At 26.6% G+C, this 18381-nt stretch overlaps 2 protein-coding genes and 2 long non-coding RNA genes across 5 annotated transcripts; 2 read left to right on the forward strand and 2 right to left on the reverse strand.

Moving 5' to 3' along the window:
- Window positions 1–1152: 1152 nt before the first annotated feature.
- On the reverse strand, window positions 1153–3640 carry LOC124951737. The gene is made up of 3 exons (XR_007101696.1): window positions 3467–3640; window positions 1860–2009; window positions 1153–1743 (listed from the first exon to the last, which is right to left on the reverse strand). It is a non-coding gene; the product is annotated as an uncharacterized LOC124951737 (long non-coding RNA).
- LOC124951736 lies at window positions 3493–4659 on the forward strand. Its single transcript, XR_007101695.1, has 3 exons — window positions 3493–3557; window positions 3992–4063; window positions 4155–4659. It is a non-coding gene; the product is annotated as an uncharacterized LOC124951736 (long non-coding RNA).
- A 1509-nt stretch (window positions 4660–6168) lies between these two features.
- Window positions 6169–9332, forward strand: LOC124951517 (zinc finger and SCAN domain-containing protein 23-like). 2 transcript variants are annotated; one of them, XM_047500019.1, is made up of 6 exons: window positions 6169–6735; window positions 6830–7181; window positions 7278–7469; window positions 7556–7750; window positions 7834–7991; window positions 8078–9332. In XM_047500019.1, exons 1-6 carry the CDS (start codon window positions 6641–6643, stop codon window positions 9105–9107), a joined length of 2022 nt encoding a protein of 673 aa, XP_047355975.1. In that variant the 5' UTR covers window positions 6169–6640; the 3' UTR covers window positions 9108–9332. The 2 variants fall into 2 exon arrangements, with proteins under 2 accessions (XP_047355975.1, XP_047355976.1); XM_047500020.1 differs by having other exon boundaries at window positions 6899–7181.
- A 1204-nt stretch (window positions 9333–10536) lies between these two features.
- On the reverse strand, window positions 10537–18354 carry LOC124951518 (enolase-phosphatase E1). Its single transcript, XM_047500021.1, has 4 exons — window positions 18299–18354; window positions 17194–17384; window positions 15594–17116; window positions 10537–14100 (listed from the first exon to the last, which is right to left on the reverse strand). The coding sequence occupies exons 2-4, from the start codon at window positions 17301–17303 to the stop codon at window positions 14090–14092; spliced, it is 1644 nt and encodes a 547-aa protein (XP_047355977.1). The 5' UTR covers window positions 17304–17384; window positions 18299–18354; the 3' UTR covers window positions 10537–14089.
- Between the last annotated feature and the right edge of the window lie 27 nt (window positions 18355–18381).

Here is an 18381-nt window from a genome sequence, read left to right on the forward strand (position 1 = left end):
GATACAAATCATAGTACTTAAGCGCAGCAAACACTTATAATTATTGTAATCTATGAGATTCGATCAATCATAGTCATCACAAAAAAACTACGCGTTATTTTATTAAAATACAATGTTATTAATAATTTCAATCCCAATGGATGAATATAAAACTTCAAAATTAATCTGTATATTGCTAACACGTTACATTCATAAAATGTCAAACATCGTGTTTAAATATTGGAAGGCATGTGATTAATTGATCGTAAGAATTTCATTTTTACGAAATTTTTCACGGTTATAACTTACATCTTACGTTGAAAAATATAGAGAGGTATAGTCGACTTTTGATTGGTTGATTTCCTTACAATTTAAGTACTACGTTTTACATCGATTGTATGAGACCTTAAGGCTGTTCAACATCTTTCGTTTAAAACATTTGTGACTTCAGCGACAAGTATGGACAAAACATGAACTACAATCGCAAAATGGGAAGACTATAAATATAATATGATAAATGAGAATAATACAGAAATTAGGATATATCAGTAAGAAATTAATTTAAAATTGCTAAGAAATTAATTAAAAATGTAACTACGTATAATCATTTTATCTATTAAAACATAATTAGCAATACAAAATGTAACTATTTTAATGTTTAATTAGAAATAGAAAGAAAAGATTTTGGAAACGTATTGAAATATGTACCCATTTGTCCAATAGTAATTGCGTTATATAATCTAAATATAAATTTTGATATATCGCAAGTAATATCAATCCAAATCTCAGAAAAATAATGATCCCAAAGAATGCTCACAGATCGATAATTTTAATACATTCAAAATTTATTATTAAAAAAAATTATAATAAAATCTTTAATAGAAAAGAAGAAAATGGTTCCTTTTAATACAATCCTATATATGTACGTATATTCATTAATAATTATATCATTATATTATAAATGAAAAAAACCATTAAGTTCGTTATCGTTGAAATAATTTGCACCATAGAAATCTTACATCATAAAATTAATCATAAAAAAGACATTTTTTACTATTGATATAGTCAATATTTATTTAAATAACATATAAAAAAATATCCTTGTATCATACATTATCTATGATCAATTAATTAACGTACAATCTAAATAACATAATCAATATGTGATTGATATTAAATAAATAAAAAGTTTTTAAATTCAGCTATTTAGTCTATCATTAATGCAATTAAAAAAAATCTTCGTTATTGGATCGTCTGATGAAATGAATGCTTTATCGACAATTAATCAATTCGTTAACGAGAACTCTGTCCATCGATGATAAATCGATCCCTCGACGAGAGAGAAATCTGAATAAATTCGAAAAATGTCAAAAAACGCACGCGTACGTTAGAACGGAAAGAGTTCGATTCTTCCCTTTCGAAAGAAAGTGCCCGCCCAAGGCCCCGCCCAAGGCCCCACCCAAGGACCTACACTCGAGAGCCTCACTCAAGGGTTCCATCTGAGAGAAACTAGAATAATTAATCTATAACAATTAATCTAGAATAATTATTTAAAATATTATATGCAGTCATTCGCACCGTAGCAATGGTTTTTATTTAAATTTCTACCTTTCCATTTCCCTTTCCTAATTCATTAATATCTTCGTGGATAGTTCGAAAGAAATCTATAGATAATCACATCAAAGCATTTGCACTCACCAGTAAGATCAGTCGAGTCTTATCAATATCACTGGCTATGCCTTAATTGGAGGTATCCAACACAATCTAAGATATAACGAACTACACATTATTAAACAAGAACATATCTACAATTATATCTTATTTCAATAAATACATTTTGATAACTTTAATTCGTGCAATATTTATTATCGCCCATCTACCTCATGAACTTTATGGAGTCCTCTAAAAAAAACCATGCTTTCTCTCATTATTTTATGGGAACGCGACGAACGATATTTTGCTGACGGCCTTCAACGATTTGATGATCTATCCGAGTACCCTTATTCATCGCGATCAGTGGATCTATAATTCTGATGATAATTTATTTTAGACTCTGGAACTTATTTTAGATACCTTAGTACAAAATACTTGTCTACTATTGTAATAAAACGATTAATAACAATATTCAATGATTTTTTTGCGACTAAATATTATATTTCTAATGTTACTAGAATCGTTTAAACATATTTACGATGTAGATACCATCGCTGTTCCAATTTCTACTGAAGATAGAGTTATTCTGGTAAACCCCTCAAGAAGCTATGGTGTTGTACTTTTTCTTTAATTTTCCAATTTTATTTTCACATTATCAATATTTTTCTCGCTTTTCAACGATACTCTGATCAATAATTTTACATTGATTGTTGTGATCGATCGATATCTTGTATTATTTCGATATATATATATATATATATATATATATATATATACATATAGATATTCCTTACATATATATAATCACACTTTTAATCTTCTCTTGTATTAATTGATCTTAAACTTTTTAGATTTTGCAGGAATTTCACGAACTAGAATAGCAAAACATTAAATCGGTAGAATCGGTATTAACGCATCATTCTTCATGATCCTGAGTTTAAAGGATGTTCATCGTGTAAAAGATCATCTAACAATACATCCAATAAGTAAATTTATTTTTTAATATTTCCTTAATAATTGAAAAAGGAAGAAAAAGCATAATCTACAAATCTATAATGTGAACAGAAGCTTGGACTTTTCAACAAATTTATGTATATATTAATAGATATATGTATGTGTAAGAAAATCCAGTTTATTACAAAAGTTTATTATAAATTCATTTCTTGAATTTTATATAAGTGTTATAGATAATAATTTATATAGTTATTTATATAAATTTTCGTGTTCGAAGATATATGTCAACGTTTCTGCGATAGCTTTTTTATTTCGACCGCTATGTACATTCAATTTACTTCGCTATGCATATATTACGTATTACATCGCTTTATAAATGTACATATAAAATTTCAGCTTCTTTTTTTTTTTTTTCTCGAAAGTCGAACATTTCCGATAATACCCGATTTTTACCGAATCATGATACACATTACTTCGATTATACAATAAATAACCTAATATTCAATATTTATAGATAAAAATTCGACAAAATATAATTTTTTTTAAATACTTATAAAACAGATGTATTCATATACGTAGAGATATACATGCAAATATACGCATAGATCCTTCAAATTATTCATTTTATTAATTACTCATTAATTCACGCGTAATATAGAAACAAAAATGATTTACGTACACGTGATACATACGTATGTCTATTTTACGTTTCTATATCTTTAGAAAATGTAATTATTTCATTAGAAAATTGTTGTATATATTTAAAATTCGAATTAATTATGTTTGACATACTTTTTACATTCCTATATATTTATATTATATATTTTAATTATTTTTAATTGAAGAAATTAATATTTGAATTGACTCACGATGTACATACCCGCGACTTTGCTTCCTTACTGGTGGTCTCTTTGCCGTCTTGGACGAGATAACAAGTGTAAACCGTGTTTCGTCGTTCGGCATAATTACAGGTAATTAGCATATATTTTCTAACGTACACCCTCTTCCAATATGTCAATGGATAGCTCAAAGTATAATTCTTAAGAGGCCGCATTCCCAAGTCGGCACGTCGTTACGTTCGAAATGTATTCTCGAGAATGAAATCGACCTCTCATAGATCATCTCAAGGAACTATTATGTTGTGTATTTTCTTTTATTTCCTAGCTTTATTTTCATAACATCGTTAGTCTTCTCGCTTTTAAACTACGTTCTAATCAATAATTTTGTGTTTATAATTGTTATCGATCGATATCTTTTATTACATTCAATTTTCATGTATACTCATATATGTACACATATATGTACACATACACATACACATACACATACCTATTCCATACACGCTTATCTATACGTATATACACTTTTCATCTTATCCTATTTAATATGATCTCATATTTTTCAGATTTCCAAGAATCCTATGAGCTATAATAACACGCCTGTTTTGTGTGCGTACTTTTTCTTCGTATACGTACAGGTATGTTTATCTTTTTTTATTAATATAGCGCGAGGCTTAATAGAGAGAGATAGGTAATATAGGTATACGCAGTATATGAGTATATTTCCAGGAAGTTCTCCAGTCAAAAGTAAAACAAAAACAATCAAGCGATTGAACTCTCTCAAGGATTGGAAAGAGATCTTCATTCTTTTACAGTATTTCAGCGAGTAAAAATCTACGAAAGCGTTGATTAATATCGATTTAATTACGTATTTTAGTAGCAAACATTTTCATTCTAATTTTATGACAATTAATTTAATATTATAAGAAATTTATTATTACAGAAAATAGTATAAAAATATGTATAATTTTTGTTATTCATCATCGAATTTACTCCTCTCTAGTCATTGTTTTATTTTAGAAAATTTATTTAATTTTTATTAATAATTAAGTTTCCGTAAGCAACTATCTTCAATAAGAACGTGGGTAATTTTTCAGATATTTGATAATGAGCAAATTGATATTGATAAAAAATAATATAAAGTTAAAGCGGAGCTATACTAAATAATATAATTATATACAATTAATTCTGAATAATTTTATATTATACATTATTTACAAATTCGTGAAGTATATTAGTAAATGCTTATTTTTTTTTTTTTAATTTCCTGATTGCATATTAATTTATAAGAGTATAATTATGATGCTTGGTGCATAATACATGTTGAAATTTTAATGTTTTATTTTTTACGCTTCTAATTCTATGTTTAACTTATTTTTAAGATTAGTTTAAAAACGAAAGTATAAATTGGTCAATTATCTACCATCTAATAATTAAGATAATTAAAATATATATTGGATATATATTGGGTTTATATACTGGAACGTATATTTGGGTTTATATATTGGATATATTGTATGAATTGATAAATTACTGCCATTAGTTATGAAACGTTAGTTATATATTTTCTTATGAATTAACACAATATTTTTTTCATATTTCCTATTACCCTATTTAACTTTTAAATGTCCAACTTTAGATTTATCGATAATATAATATCGTATGTTAACGAAGGAATGATTATAACATACATATATGTATCTTGTAGGACTTACAAATTACGTCAATTCAATGTATAAAGATAATTTCGTAGAATTTTTTAAAGATATTTCTAAGATAATTAATAAAAAAGCTTTATCGGATAGGGTAAAGTTGCCATTGATGAATCCTCGATCGACTATGACCAGCTCGAAAATTGGTTCATTAAATGCCATTAATTTATATGTTATTTTAGCTTGTGGATCTCCACATACATAGTAATCTCCATGTAGTAAGAATTGAATAGACATTATTATTTTCGCTATAAAATATATCTCGTGTATCATTTTTTTTATGGTTCTATCGCAAGTAATATCAAACTAAATGGCTGCTTAAACAGAATAATTTAATTACAGGAATTGTTTATTATATTTGCGAATATTCAAGTATTAATTCATTTTATTCAATAAAAAGTAGATTAAATTTAGATAATAAATCAATTATTTTATAAATAATAGCAACGAAAGAGAAATGGGTTTTGCATTTAAGATCATCTATAAGTAGATTTCATTATAAACTATTATTAATTTAAAGAAATATTTATATATACGATAATAATAAGAAATACTCTAGTTATATAGTATTATAAAAGTAATTTTACATTTGAATTTTCTCTCGAATGTAATTTTTGAATTTAACGTTAGATAATTCGTTTATTTACAATATCATCATCGTATATTCTGTTCATGTTACATATTGTAACGTTTGTTGTTCCCAAGTTTAAATTTCTATCGGATTATAATAATTATTTCATTAATACTCATGATTAAAAATTACAATTGTAAAATAAATAGGAAAATAAAAAGATACAGATATTAAAATCAAAATGTTGACCATGAAACATTTCCGGATTTAATAAGTTCGAGATTTAAATTTATCGAATTATTAAATTAAAATTGTTTTATATTTAACATATGTTACGAAGTATGTAATGTTTAAACAAATAAATTATTGTTTAAATATTAATTTATTATACTTCATATACATTATGTATTGTTTAAATAATTATAAAAAAAATTATATAAATTAAGGGAACTGAGATTTGTGTATTGGTCGAAATACGAAAGATAACCTATTCGACAATTGTCAAAATCATATGAGAGAATTCAGGCGAAAATTTGTGTTGGAAGCATTAAATATATATAACGTTATGATAAATTAATATTTTTTAATGTTTTAATAATATACAATTTTGATAATATCATTATTATTAAATATGAGGTTCTGTTTATAACGTCAATTAGATATAATTATATACTCAACAGATTATTCTTACTTCTCCAGAAAGTGATTTTAATAAGAGCTGTATATTTACGATGTTGACTATATTGTCTAAATGAATATGTTATGAAAATTGTTTATTTGAATTATTAAAAAAATTACGTGTAATACGAACTCGGTCGATAAATAGTAACATAATCAGAAGCTCTTATAAGATACCAAAACGAAGCAAATACATATTATTGTGATAACATAGTTTATCTACATTCTTCACTTATTTATCGAAATAATTAAAAATGGTAGAAAAAAGATGTGCCGCCAAAATGTGTTTTAATAGTACACGGGATGTACCTCAAATACAATTCTTCACATTTCCTACAAAACAAGAATAGTAAGCTTATTACCTAACCTCTTAATTCAATGACATTACTTTTCTCTTATTTTATTGTTATATATATATTACAATGAAATCGTATATTAAATAGTGCTCGCGTTTGGGCAGAAGCATGTGGTATACCAGAATTAATTCATAAAAATAAAACTTCTCTTAAGAGATATGTACTCTGTGGTGAACATTTTGAAGATCATTGGTTTATGGATCCTGAATGTAAGACTGCATTTATTAAAACTGAAGTACCTATACCCACAATATTTAAGAATAATTTGAAAGAATGTATATCACGGCAAACTAATGCTTCAATTGACACAAATATTTCGAAAAAAGAAAATCCTATGACAAGTTTAAAGGATAATGTTACAAATATTGCAGAAGAAATTAAACAGTCGAATATAAATCTGTCAGTGGAAGATAACAAATCTTTATGTCCTGTGTCACTGGTATATAAAAACAATCGTATAAAAATATTACAAATCAATAGAAATATTACTCTAATAATGTTTTAAGTTTAATTCAATATTGTTTATATATTGTAGATAAATGATATTGTGAGTAATGTCGAAGATAGCACAATATCTATAACCACAGAATCACAGAATGACAATACTCTACAAGAAGAAGTAGAAGAATTGTGTCGCCTTTGTGCATTGCCTACATCAAGTAATATGCTTCGTTCTATTTATGATGATAATATAGATAATAAAATTAATACAATCTTACCACTTCAAGTAAGCAAATGCAAGATCATTTGTTTGTAGAATTTTATTTATGTACCAAGATATTTTTGGATACTTCGAACTTAATTTTTTTTTAGTTAGAAGTACATAAATATGATGGTTTACCTCAAGAGATTTGTCACTTATGCGCACATAAAGTCACATTATGTTATGATCTTATCCAACAATTTCTCGATGCAAATTCTAAGTTATTAATGCATAGAAATGAAAGAGAGGAGGTTGAACAAGCTGAAGATACCTTATTTTCAACTACATTATCTGAAGGATCGCTGGTAATAATAATAATAAAAGAAAGAATTAAAAAACAAAAATTTCGGATTTTCTAGAAATATTATAATATAATCCTAACTCTTAGTTTTCAGGAGCAGGACTTATACGTGATAATACTCATTCAGATCATGATAATTATCAAAATTTAGAAAAAAGTTATCATGCATATGCTCCAACACACAAAAATAAATCCGATATTAAAGATGAAAGAGAAGTTAAAAATAATTCTGCACATTATACAGAGTAACATTTTTAACAATATTTTTTAATAATATTTTTAGAATTATTTCATATTATTACATTATAATATTATGTTATAATCTTTTTAGGCATTCATACAATTTACCTCTGAAAAATATTCCTGAAAGGACAAATATGTTACATCAATTAGATGAAATAAAGATTGAAAATAAAAATAAATACTTAAATATTGATAATTCATCAAATGATATACATCATAATATTATTAAGAAAAAAATAGATAATAAAATTAAGTATAATTGCAAAACTTGTAATAAAATGTATAATACCAATTCTGAATTATGTAGACATAATGAAACACATAGAGAAGAGAACAAATTTTATTGTGCACATTGTCCAAAAAGTTTTCGTGTCAAATCATTATTAAAGCAACACATGTGTTCACACTCTGGCATTAGACCATATGTTTGTGATATATGTGGGGCAAGTTATAATAGACGTGGAAATATGGGTCAACATAGAAAAACACATTTTGTTATTGAAAATGGAGAGCCACGTTTAGTCAAAGAAGGTATCAGATGTAGTATTTGTAGAAAAAAAGTAAAATCTCTTCTTATGTTGAAATATCATCTTGCAAAACACAGTGGTGAAAAGAAAGCGTATGTGTGTACTGTCTGTGGAAAATGTTTTAGTACAGGAAGTCAATTAAAGGTACATCAATTTCTTCATACTGGAGAAAGACCATATACCTGCTCTGTATGTGGCAAAGGTTTTCGAACAGAAGCAATCATGAAGCAGCATTATTTGGCTCTTCATACAAATGACTATCCACATGAATGTCCATTTTGTGACAGGAAATTTAAGCGTCTACAATCATTAATTGTACATAAAAGGACTCATACTGGAGAGCGACCTTATCCCTGTCCAATATGTGGTCGTGCATTTGCTCAAAAAGGAGATATGATGAAACATACGAAGATTCATAATCCAAATGCAGATAATAAGCGCGTTAAAAATGAAAATAGTTATCTTGAAATGCAAGTTATTGAAGATAACAAAATTCAAATTGGATCATCAATATCAGAAGAAATAACGATATTTGAGATAGAAGATGATGGACTATCGAATGAGTTTAATCAAGCAAATTTAAACAAGTAACAATACTCTTGGTAATGTAGTATCCATTAGATTTAATAAATGAACGTGTATATTAGAACAAAAATGAAGAGATGAAATCGTGATGACATATTCTTTCATCTATCATTTAATCTAATTTCATATGAAATTAAAAAAAAAATCTCTAATTAAATATAATTATTAAAAATGTATAATAATGTAATATTAATTATATATAATATATCTCTCATATATTCTTTCTTATGTATAGAATATTTAATTTCATATTAAATCTTTTTCCAAATAATGCATTATTAAAAAAAAAAAAAAGAAAAAGAAAACAATTAAAATAATCATCTTACTATTTTATAGAAAATAACGTTATATAACAATTTTTAAATATTTTCTGAAGTCTTTTCGACTTCAGATTATTTCGGAAAATTCGTTTATTATAATTTACATTATTATTTATTTGTGTACATTGGTACATTATTACAATTTGTATAAAATTATATAAATATTTGAGAAAAAAACAAAACAAAAAAAAAAGAAAAAGAAAGAAAGAAAACAGAATAAAAATGTGCTTTTTAATGATAATCCATTAAAATTTTCATAATCAATTCCATATATATCATATGTCACACACATGATTTAAATATAAATAACAAAATTCTATTACTGTCCCGATCAAAATCTATGTACAAAATGCATAGGTCTTGGGATATTGAAAAAATGGATATCACGGAAATTTGGTATGCTAAAATAACAGAATACAATATTTGACAAAGGATCAAGATATCTCTTTAATACTAATGAGAATAATATATAATGTTTTAATATTGAATATAGTAATATAATGTAAATTGTACAACCATCCTAATATATATTTATATGATAAGGCTTATGTCACATGAAACGGCGATTATATCTTTTAAAAAAGAAATTACGTTTACTAATTCTAAAACTGCTTGTATATAAGTATGATTGAAATACAATATATCAATCTCTTTAAACTTACTTCTAAATATAATTAATTATTGGTGGTAAATACTATTCATATAGTATACTAGTTCTTTTTTCTTTTTATAAATTTAGAATCGTTTACCCACGTACGTAGTAGGAAAACTTTTGGAATGACTCTTTTTTCTTTCTTTTTTTTCTTTTTTTTTTTTTGTATTTGATCATATCATTTATAATTGATTTTTCAATGATTGAGTCATTTATAACGGACGCATAAGAATACATATATACAATTCACATATAACAAAAAGCGAAGTATATATTATAAAATGAAATATCTTGAGTTCATTCCTTTATTATAATTAATTTCTGATAAGAAATAAATTAACGTAATGATGTTCTCGATTTTGTACAAGAGCAAAAGATATAAAATTAATTAAAATTTATACAAATAGTATCTGAAAAATAAAATGAAAAAGTAGGAGAAAATAAATAAAACAAAACGTTAAACTTCTACTTGCAAAATTCATTTATTTTGCTCTACCAATGCAGTCAGAATTTCGAGAGAACAAAATTTTATTGATTCGTCCTGTACAGTGTACATCTCTTTGGGATTTTTTTAATAATATTCAATAAATGTTATATATATATAAAGTCCAATGAATCTTTCTTAAATTTGATGCACAGTTTTTTCGCCCTCGTCATGTCATGGATAAATATGTTTATCGGAACACTGAAATGGTAATAGTAACTACAACCGTCTTGTAACAAAAAGAATGTAATAATCTGTTGAAGCAAGGTAATATGATTTGCATTTTATTTTCGCAAGAATCTCTTTATCCCTCTCTCTTTCTCTTTCTCTCTCTCTCTCTCTCTCTCTCTCTCTCTCTTTCTGTTTTTTTCTTGTGAAAAAATCTTTATCTATGACAATCGGGTAAAATGTGTATCGAGTAAGTCCTTACGTTCTCTCCTACGATTACATCCATGTATTACATAATAAAGTATTAGCCAATGAGAATTAAAAATAATAGTTACTAAATAATACAAAATTATTATCATTATCATTATCATTATTATTATTATTATTATTATTATTATTTTATTATTATTATTATTATTATTATTATTATTATTATTATTATTTATCATAAGCATTCTTATATCTTCGGTGGTTTTAAAACGATTTATTTTATAATTATGTATATTTTCCCCCCAAAAATTGATGAGAGATAGATCTTACGGATTATTGGACGAAAGTGCAGTTGTCAGGTTCATGAACCTATACATAAATCTTTCATCTCAAATCTTATCTCTCTTTTGTGCAATTACGAAACTGCCAAGTGCACACATTGAAATTTGTAGAAGAGAGAATTAACAAATTCTTCAAAATAATTAAGAGACGAACGTAGAACGACGACGAGCACGTTTCAAAAGGGGACGCGCGTAACGTCACAAAGACGCAGAATACATAATTTGGCGGTAAATTCAAACGACAAATAATAAATAACGGCAGTGTGTAATGCCGATCGCACCTTTTTTGTTTATCTTTTCTTTTTTTTTTCTTTTTTTCTATTTTCTTTTTTTCCCTCACAGATTACATCTTTCTCTTTCCTGATGATATTATTAAACAATGCATTACTAACCAAAAGAATAATTCTCAAATTACGCTTAATGACATTGCGACTTCAATCTTATAACGTACGTGTAAAAAAAAAAGAAAAAAAAAAAAAAAAGGAAAAAAAAAATAGTAAATAAACATTCGAATTTATCTGGCTTGATACTTTTCAAACTTATTCTTTGAACTTAAAAAACACATCATTTATTTGTAGAATATTAGTAGGAAACAGTCTGACACACATTTCAAGTGAAATATTCGATACAGTTAAATAATCAGCTTAATATTATTGTAATTTGGTAGGGAGATGTTGCAACATGCTCCGTGATAATCCGACCATTGACGCAATATTAATATGGATGATATGGGTGATGATTTTAGGCGATGTCGTGAAAGTCAGTCAAGAGAAACTCAGAGCACGTTATAGTATCTCCCTCATAAGTATTTTTTAAGAATGGCAGTAAAGCGGTTGACACAATTAACGACAGTTTAATTAATCGATCGGCATCGACTTATGACGAAATTGAAATAATTGTCTTATATCAAAAAGAATACGTGTACACTGTTTGAAACATAATTATCCACTAAAATATAGAATCAAAATATATCACCACATGGCTTCTTTATCGATTAAAATAACGTTGGAATTTAGTCTGGAATATTAGAAAACATGCAGTTGACGTATATAATAAATTCCATCCTTGATTTTTTTTTTCAACACTCAATCTATCGATCCTTACATCTACGATTTCCACCATGGTATATTTCCCATAGATCTTCGTCGATATTATATTTTAATGGTTTTCTTTAACACATTAGGTGTTTGTGTTGTTCAAGGATCGTTAATACAAATATACAATCATAATACCAAAAATTCACATTACACGTTTTATAAGAAATATTCCTATTAAAAACTTCTGATGTGATTGAGAATGAACGACGATTGGAATGATTTAAATTGAAATGTGATTATCTTTTTGTATTATTGCCTCGATTAAATCTTGGTCTCTTGGCCCAACGAAAAGAATTTTTCAGATTTGCCTTCTTTTTTTCTTGTCTTTTCATTGACATTTTGTTTGCTTTCTTTTCTTTTTTTTTTTTTTTCTTTTTCTTTTTTCGAGTTTCTTATATATCCAATGGTAGTTGTAGTAATCATTTAGAATATTTAACCATCGCGGCAAAGATATCTGATAAATAAAATATGCGAGGTTTGTATCATCGAATAACCAGGACGTAAACAGACTTCGTTCGTTTATAAATTTTAACAGGCAAGATCATTCATATTTCTTAAAATTCCTATAAACGAACGAGGAGAGCATTCATTTGTTGTGTAGTTCCGCAATAAACATTCTGATTATAATGTTCACTTACACATATGTAATACGCATGAAAACAAATCGACTTCCACATCATGCTCTCAATGTCACAATGTTTTTTTTTTACAGATCATTAGAAAATTCCCTATCGTAGTCGCCGGCAAGATATAAATGAAAGAATTATATTTATGTATACATATACATACATACATACATATATACATACAGATATATATGTGTGTGTGTGTATATATAAAAAGGACACAAAAATGTTGACTCCTTACAGCCTATGCTCTTTTCAATTCTCACAGTGACTTGAATCGGACATATTGTTATATTTAATCTCGATAACATTAATATAGTCATAATAATAATAATAATTAAAAAAAAAAAATCATAATCATAATAGTTAGAATATTACCACTACTATTACTACCAATAATAATAATAATCATACTCATAATAATAATAATAATAGTAATAATAGTTACAATATTACAACTACTAATAATATAATAATAATAATAGTAATATAGTTTTCCAATATGGATAGTCGTTTTCGGAGGCAGTCTTCATATACGGGTAATGAATCGATTTGTCTCCTATGTCTATTAATATCGTTAAATCACAGTCAATTTTGTGAAAACTGGATAAACTGGATAAATAAATGAATAAATGAAGAATTTGCCTAATCATGAAAATCAACTGGATCTTGTTAGACATGAATCTCTTTTGTTGTATGCACGAAACACGTGCGTGTTTTTTAAACGTTTGAAAATGTAATGATTTTTTTTTCTTTCTTTTTTTTTCCATAGAAATAGAGAATACCCATGACTGGACAGATATGTTCATCTTCGAATTGAATGACTTTCCAGGGCCATTTAATCAGTCATCGTTGTATAGTCATATAATAAGTGATGCTATTTACAACTGTATGAATAGTGTTAGTTTACTGAACGTCATTATATGTGTATCAGTATGTCAGCATATAATCATTAAATAGAAAATTGTTTTATTTAGTGGAATGAAGTAATTGACGCATCCAGCACTTTAGTAAATTAAAATCGTAGTCTTAAGTCGTGTATACGTATATTTTCTTATTAATATACTTAAGTCCAAGGGCAAGCTGAGAGTCAGTCTTCTTCTAAAAAAAAAAAAAAAAGAAAATATAAAAAATAAACTAAAATAAAATAAAAAAAATGTTTTCATTAGGTTCAATAATTTCTTGCTTTACAAGATCTTTTCTTAGAATGTAGTTTAATCATGAATTAGAGTAGAGATTTGATTGGAGTCACAGATGTAAGAGCAATCGATTTACAAAAGAAAAAAAAAAAAAGGAAAAAAAAAAAAAGAATAGAAAAAAACCCTCTAACAATACCGGCGAATTTCTAATGAAAATTACTTTTCTTCAAAAAATATTTTTGATATGTTTATGGATATTATAATAAGTTTTCGTTCAAAGATAGAAAAGAAAAAAAAAATTGGAAATATGTAATAAAATGTTGCACATAAAATCTATCGCAAGTTACAGCTTGTCCATGTGCAGTCTAAATTTATGATTCAAAGTTCACTGTGTTTTTCATTTTGCAGGATTAAGTACATTGTATGCAAGAAATATATTGCATTGTTATATAATCTAAAGCCAGCGACTGTTCGAGGTATTACCAATTCAGTCTTACAATGATTCTTAATCCAAATGTTATAGTGATTGCAGTAAAAAAAAAAAAAAAAAAAAAAAAAAACATTAACCAGATATTTCAACATTACATTCATTCATTAATCACTGGAAAATATTCTGAAGTGACGAATTCATTCATTTGGCACAGAATACATATTACAGTACATTCCAACTATCGTGAAATATCTTATTCTATGAGCTGCGTGTCATGACATTTTGTTTAGGAAAAAAAAAAAAAATATATATATATATATAAAATATATAATATATATATATATATATATATATATATATATATATATATATATAAAGAGAAGATTGAATGTGTGTCATAATTTGTTAAAAAATAAAACAAAGTAGTCATAAACCAAATACAATGGATTGCATATTCGATTACCTTTAGGCCGCTTGAAACAAAACAGTTGAATACATAAAATATTACAAATAAATAATGAAAATAATTAGTTTTACATCCATATGGATACCAATATTACAAATATATTATATGAATCATATTCTGAAATAAAGTAATTAAATGTTTAAATTATTCTGTTTTTGAACAGTTATAGATTATAATAAAAAGAATAAATCAATATATTTGAAAGATAATCGAATTTGAAATGCACTGTAAGACTTCACATTTTTTTCTTGCTCCACTTATCAAAGAAATGATGTTTCTATGACTTCTATTCTTAAATTAACATCTTATATTTTAAACATCATACGATTTATGTAAGATGTAGGGAGCCAACTTTTCAGTTTATACCTGCAGATAAGTACTGGGAAATGGGGTTATGTATGGACTTCTTAAAATGTGTAAGAACAAGATTAAGAGGTCGCTGCTACAACTACAGGGGGAACAACGTCAGGTTCACCTGCACCATCTGCTACAGCAGAATCAACGACTTTTTTTACTTTTATAGATTCTGCACTAGTATCTGTAGAACTCTCAGGCTCACCATTTTGTGCAGGTGTTTCCTCACTGCTTGTTAAAACGAGTTGTTCGCTTGAAGATGCCTCATTTAGTCCATTTCTGTGTAAATTTTCATCCGACACTGGCACATCGTCTCCATTTTGTGTTGTTCCATTTAATTTTTTCTTATCAGATTCCACTGTACTTTTATCTTTCACTTCATCCGACACAGTTTCTTCTTTCACTGATTCTTTGCTCGATTCTTGTTCTATCGATTCAGCACTTTCAGTATGTTTTTCGACCTTAGGTAAAGATGGTTTTATTTCTACATTTTCCTTTTCCGATTGTGCTTTCTTTGATTCTTCTTCAATTTTTTCAGACTTTGTTTCAACTTCTGTACTTTTCTCTGATGTAACGTTATTTTCTTGATCTTTTAAATCATTTTTAGTATCTTTAACTTCTGTCTCTGTTGACACAGCAGGTTTATCTGTATCTATTTTTGCAATATTATCGCCATTTTTAGTTGCATCAGGTAAAGGTGCATTTTCTATCTTTGTAGATACCTGTGTTGTTTTTGTTACTGTTTCCTCTGTTTCTGAATTATTTTTTTCTGTTGTACTAGAACTAGTAACTGCTTTATTTGTTGATACCTCTACTTTCGTTTCATTTTTTTCTTCACTTGTACTTTCTACAGATTTCTCAGATACATTTTCATCCCTAATTTTATCATCCTTTACAACTTTGACAGTTTCATTTTGAAGTATAATCTCAGATTTTGTATCTTTTGTATCTTCTGTTGGTTTTGATATAGGCTCATTCCTTGCTACATCCATGGTATCATCTTCCACTGAAGTAACTCCAACTTTTGTTGGAGTTTCTGGTTGTTTAGCTATAGATGCCTCTTTTTCATCAGGTTTTACATTTGTTACTGTTTCTATATCTTTTATATCTTTTGTAGATTCATCTTTTTTAGATGAAATTTGATCTTTTTCTTCTGTCTGGGCTTTTATCTCTTGTTCAGGCTGAGGGCTCTTAGTTATTTCTGTTTTTTCATTTTTTTTTCCACTAGCATCAGACATTTCAACATCCTCAGAAGTATCCATTGGCTCACCGCTCTTTGGATTAACAGATTCATTTTTTTCTTCTGGTTCCGTAGGATTTAATTTTTGACGCTTTGTTGATGTTTGAAATGTTAAATCTAGGAGAGACTTAATAGTCATGTATGCAACTGTTTCTTCATCTGTCAAGGTAGCATTACCTTCGCGTATAACTATAACAGATAATAGACCTGCTTCTTTAGCAGCTGCAGCTTCCCGTACTATATCCGTAAGAAAAATTACGTTATCAGGTTTTTCTCCAATTTTGCTTAAAATATTCTTGTAACTGTCACACTCTTGTTTAGCTCCTATTTCTGTGTCAAAAAATCCACTAAAATACTTGAGTAGATCGCCCTGTTCAGAGTTGCCGAAAAGCAATTTCTGTGCTTCGACGCTTCCACTTGAATAAACATATATTTTTTTTCCATCATTCATCCATGATTCCAATGCTTTAGGAACATCTTCGTAAACACTATACAAAAATTATATTAAGATCACCACAGTATGAATAGCAATCATAAAATATTTAAAAAGGAAAAAAGAACTTACTGTCCTTTGATTGCTGTTGTTTTATAAGCTTCTTGCCACATGTGCCCTTGCAATTGCTTAAGCGCACCTGTTTTACGATCATTATCCATTTGCCAGAGGATATTTTTCATGAGTGATTCTTTCTCTTCTTCCGAATTACTATCAGTAATCGGTATAAAACCTTCAACTTTATCTTCTTCATCTTTCTTTGCCTAAAATAAAAATTATATTAAAGTTTCTTTTAGATGTGGAAACGTAATGCTATAATTCGGCGAAAGTCATTTTTTTAATAAAATGTGAAAACATATAGATAGAGACTAATTTGTTTTCATTAAAAATAATACTAGCTAGAAAATATAATACTATTCTTTATATATTTATTAGTTTTTACTTATTATTCTTTATATATAATTTTTTTAAAATTAAATTACAAAAACAGCTTTATATTTAGCATTGTTACTATCCAAACTTAATTATTGATGCTAACCTAACAGGATTCAAAATGCCTGTTATTATAAATGCTTATATTTATTGTTATTATAAATGCTTGTTATTACTTGTATTTTTTACAAATTATTAAAAAAGAATATATTAAAACATCATTATTATATTTATTATTAATTTTCTAATATATTTTAAATCATATTATTATGCAAATAATAATACTATAAAAGTGTTCAATTTTTAATCAATATAAATAAAGAATATTAAAAATTAAAAAACTGATATATATATGTACATACATACATGCATACGTACATACATACATACATATATATATACATACATATATATATATATATACATATATATATATATATATATCTTTACTAAATAAAATATTTTAATATATGAAATATCAAAGGTAGACAAATTCTAGGACAAAGAGTGATCTTCAGGTCAGACCATACTGGTGTAACAGCTGCCTCTGCCCTATCATCCTATTGGCTGCTTGTAAAGCCCTTTACAAAAACTGCTAATAAAGACTGTTATACAGAATCTATATTGTTTATGATATATTTAAAATATATATATTTATGTATCAAGTTGAATGTTATTTAATTTGGTTAAATTTACAATATCAATTGTTCTATCATGTATTCCAATTATTATTTGTAATATTTACCTGTTCTTTTAATTTATGATAATCTTGTTTAAATTTATCATCGTCCCAATTCGTGTCAATGTATTTTTTTAAATTTTCTCTCA

This window comes from Vespa velutina, chromosome 9 (genome assembly GCF_912470025.1).
Source record: "Vespa velutina chromosome 9, iVesVel2.1, whole genome shotgun sequence".
NCBI classification, from domain to species: Eukaryota; Metazoa; Arthropoda; class Insecta; order Hymenoptera; family Vespidae; genus Vespa; species Vespa velutina.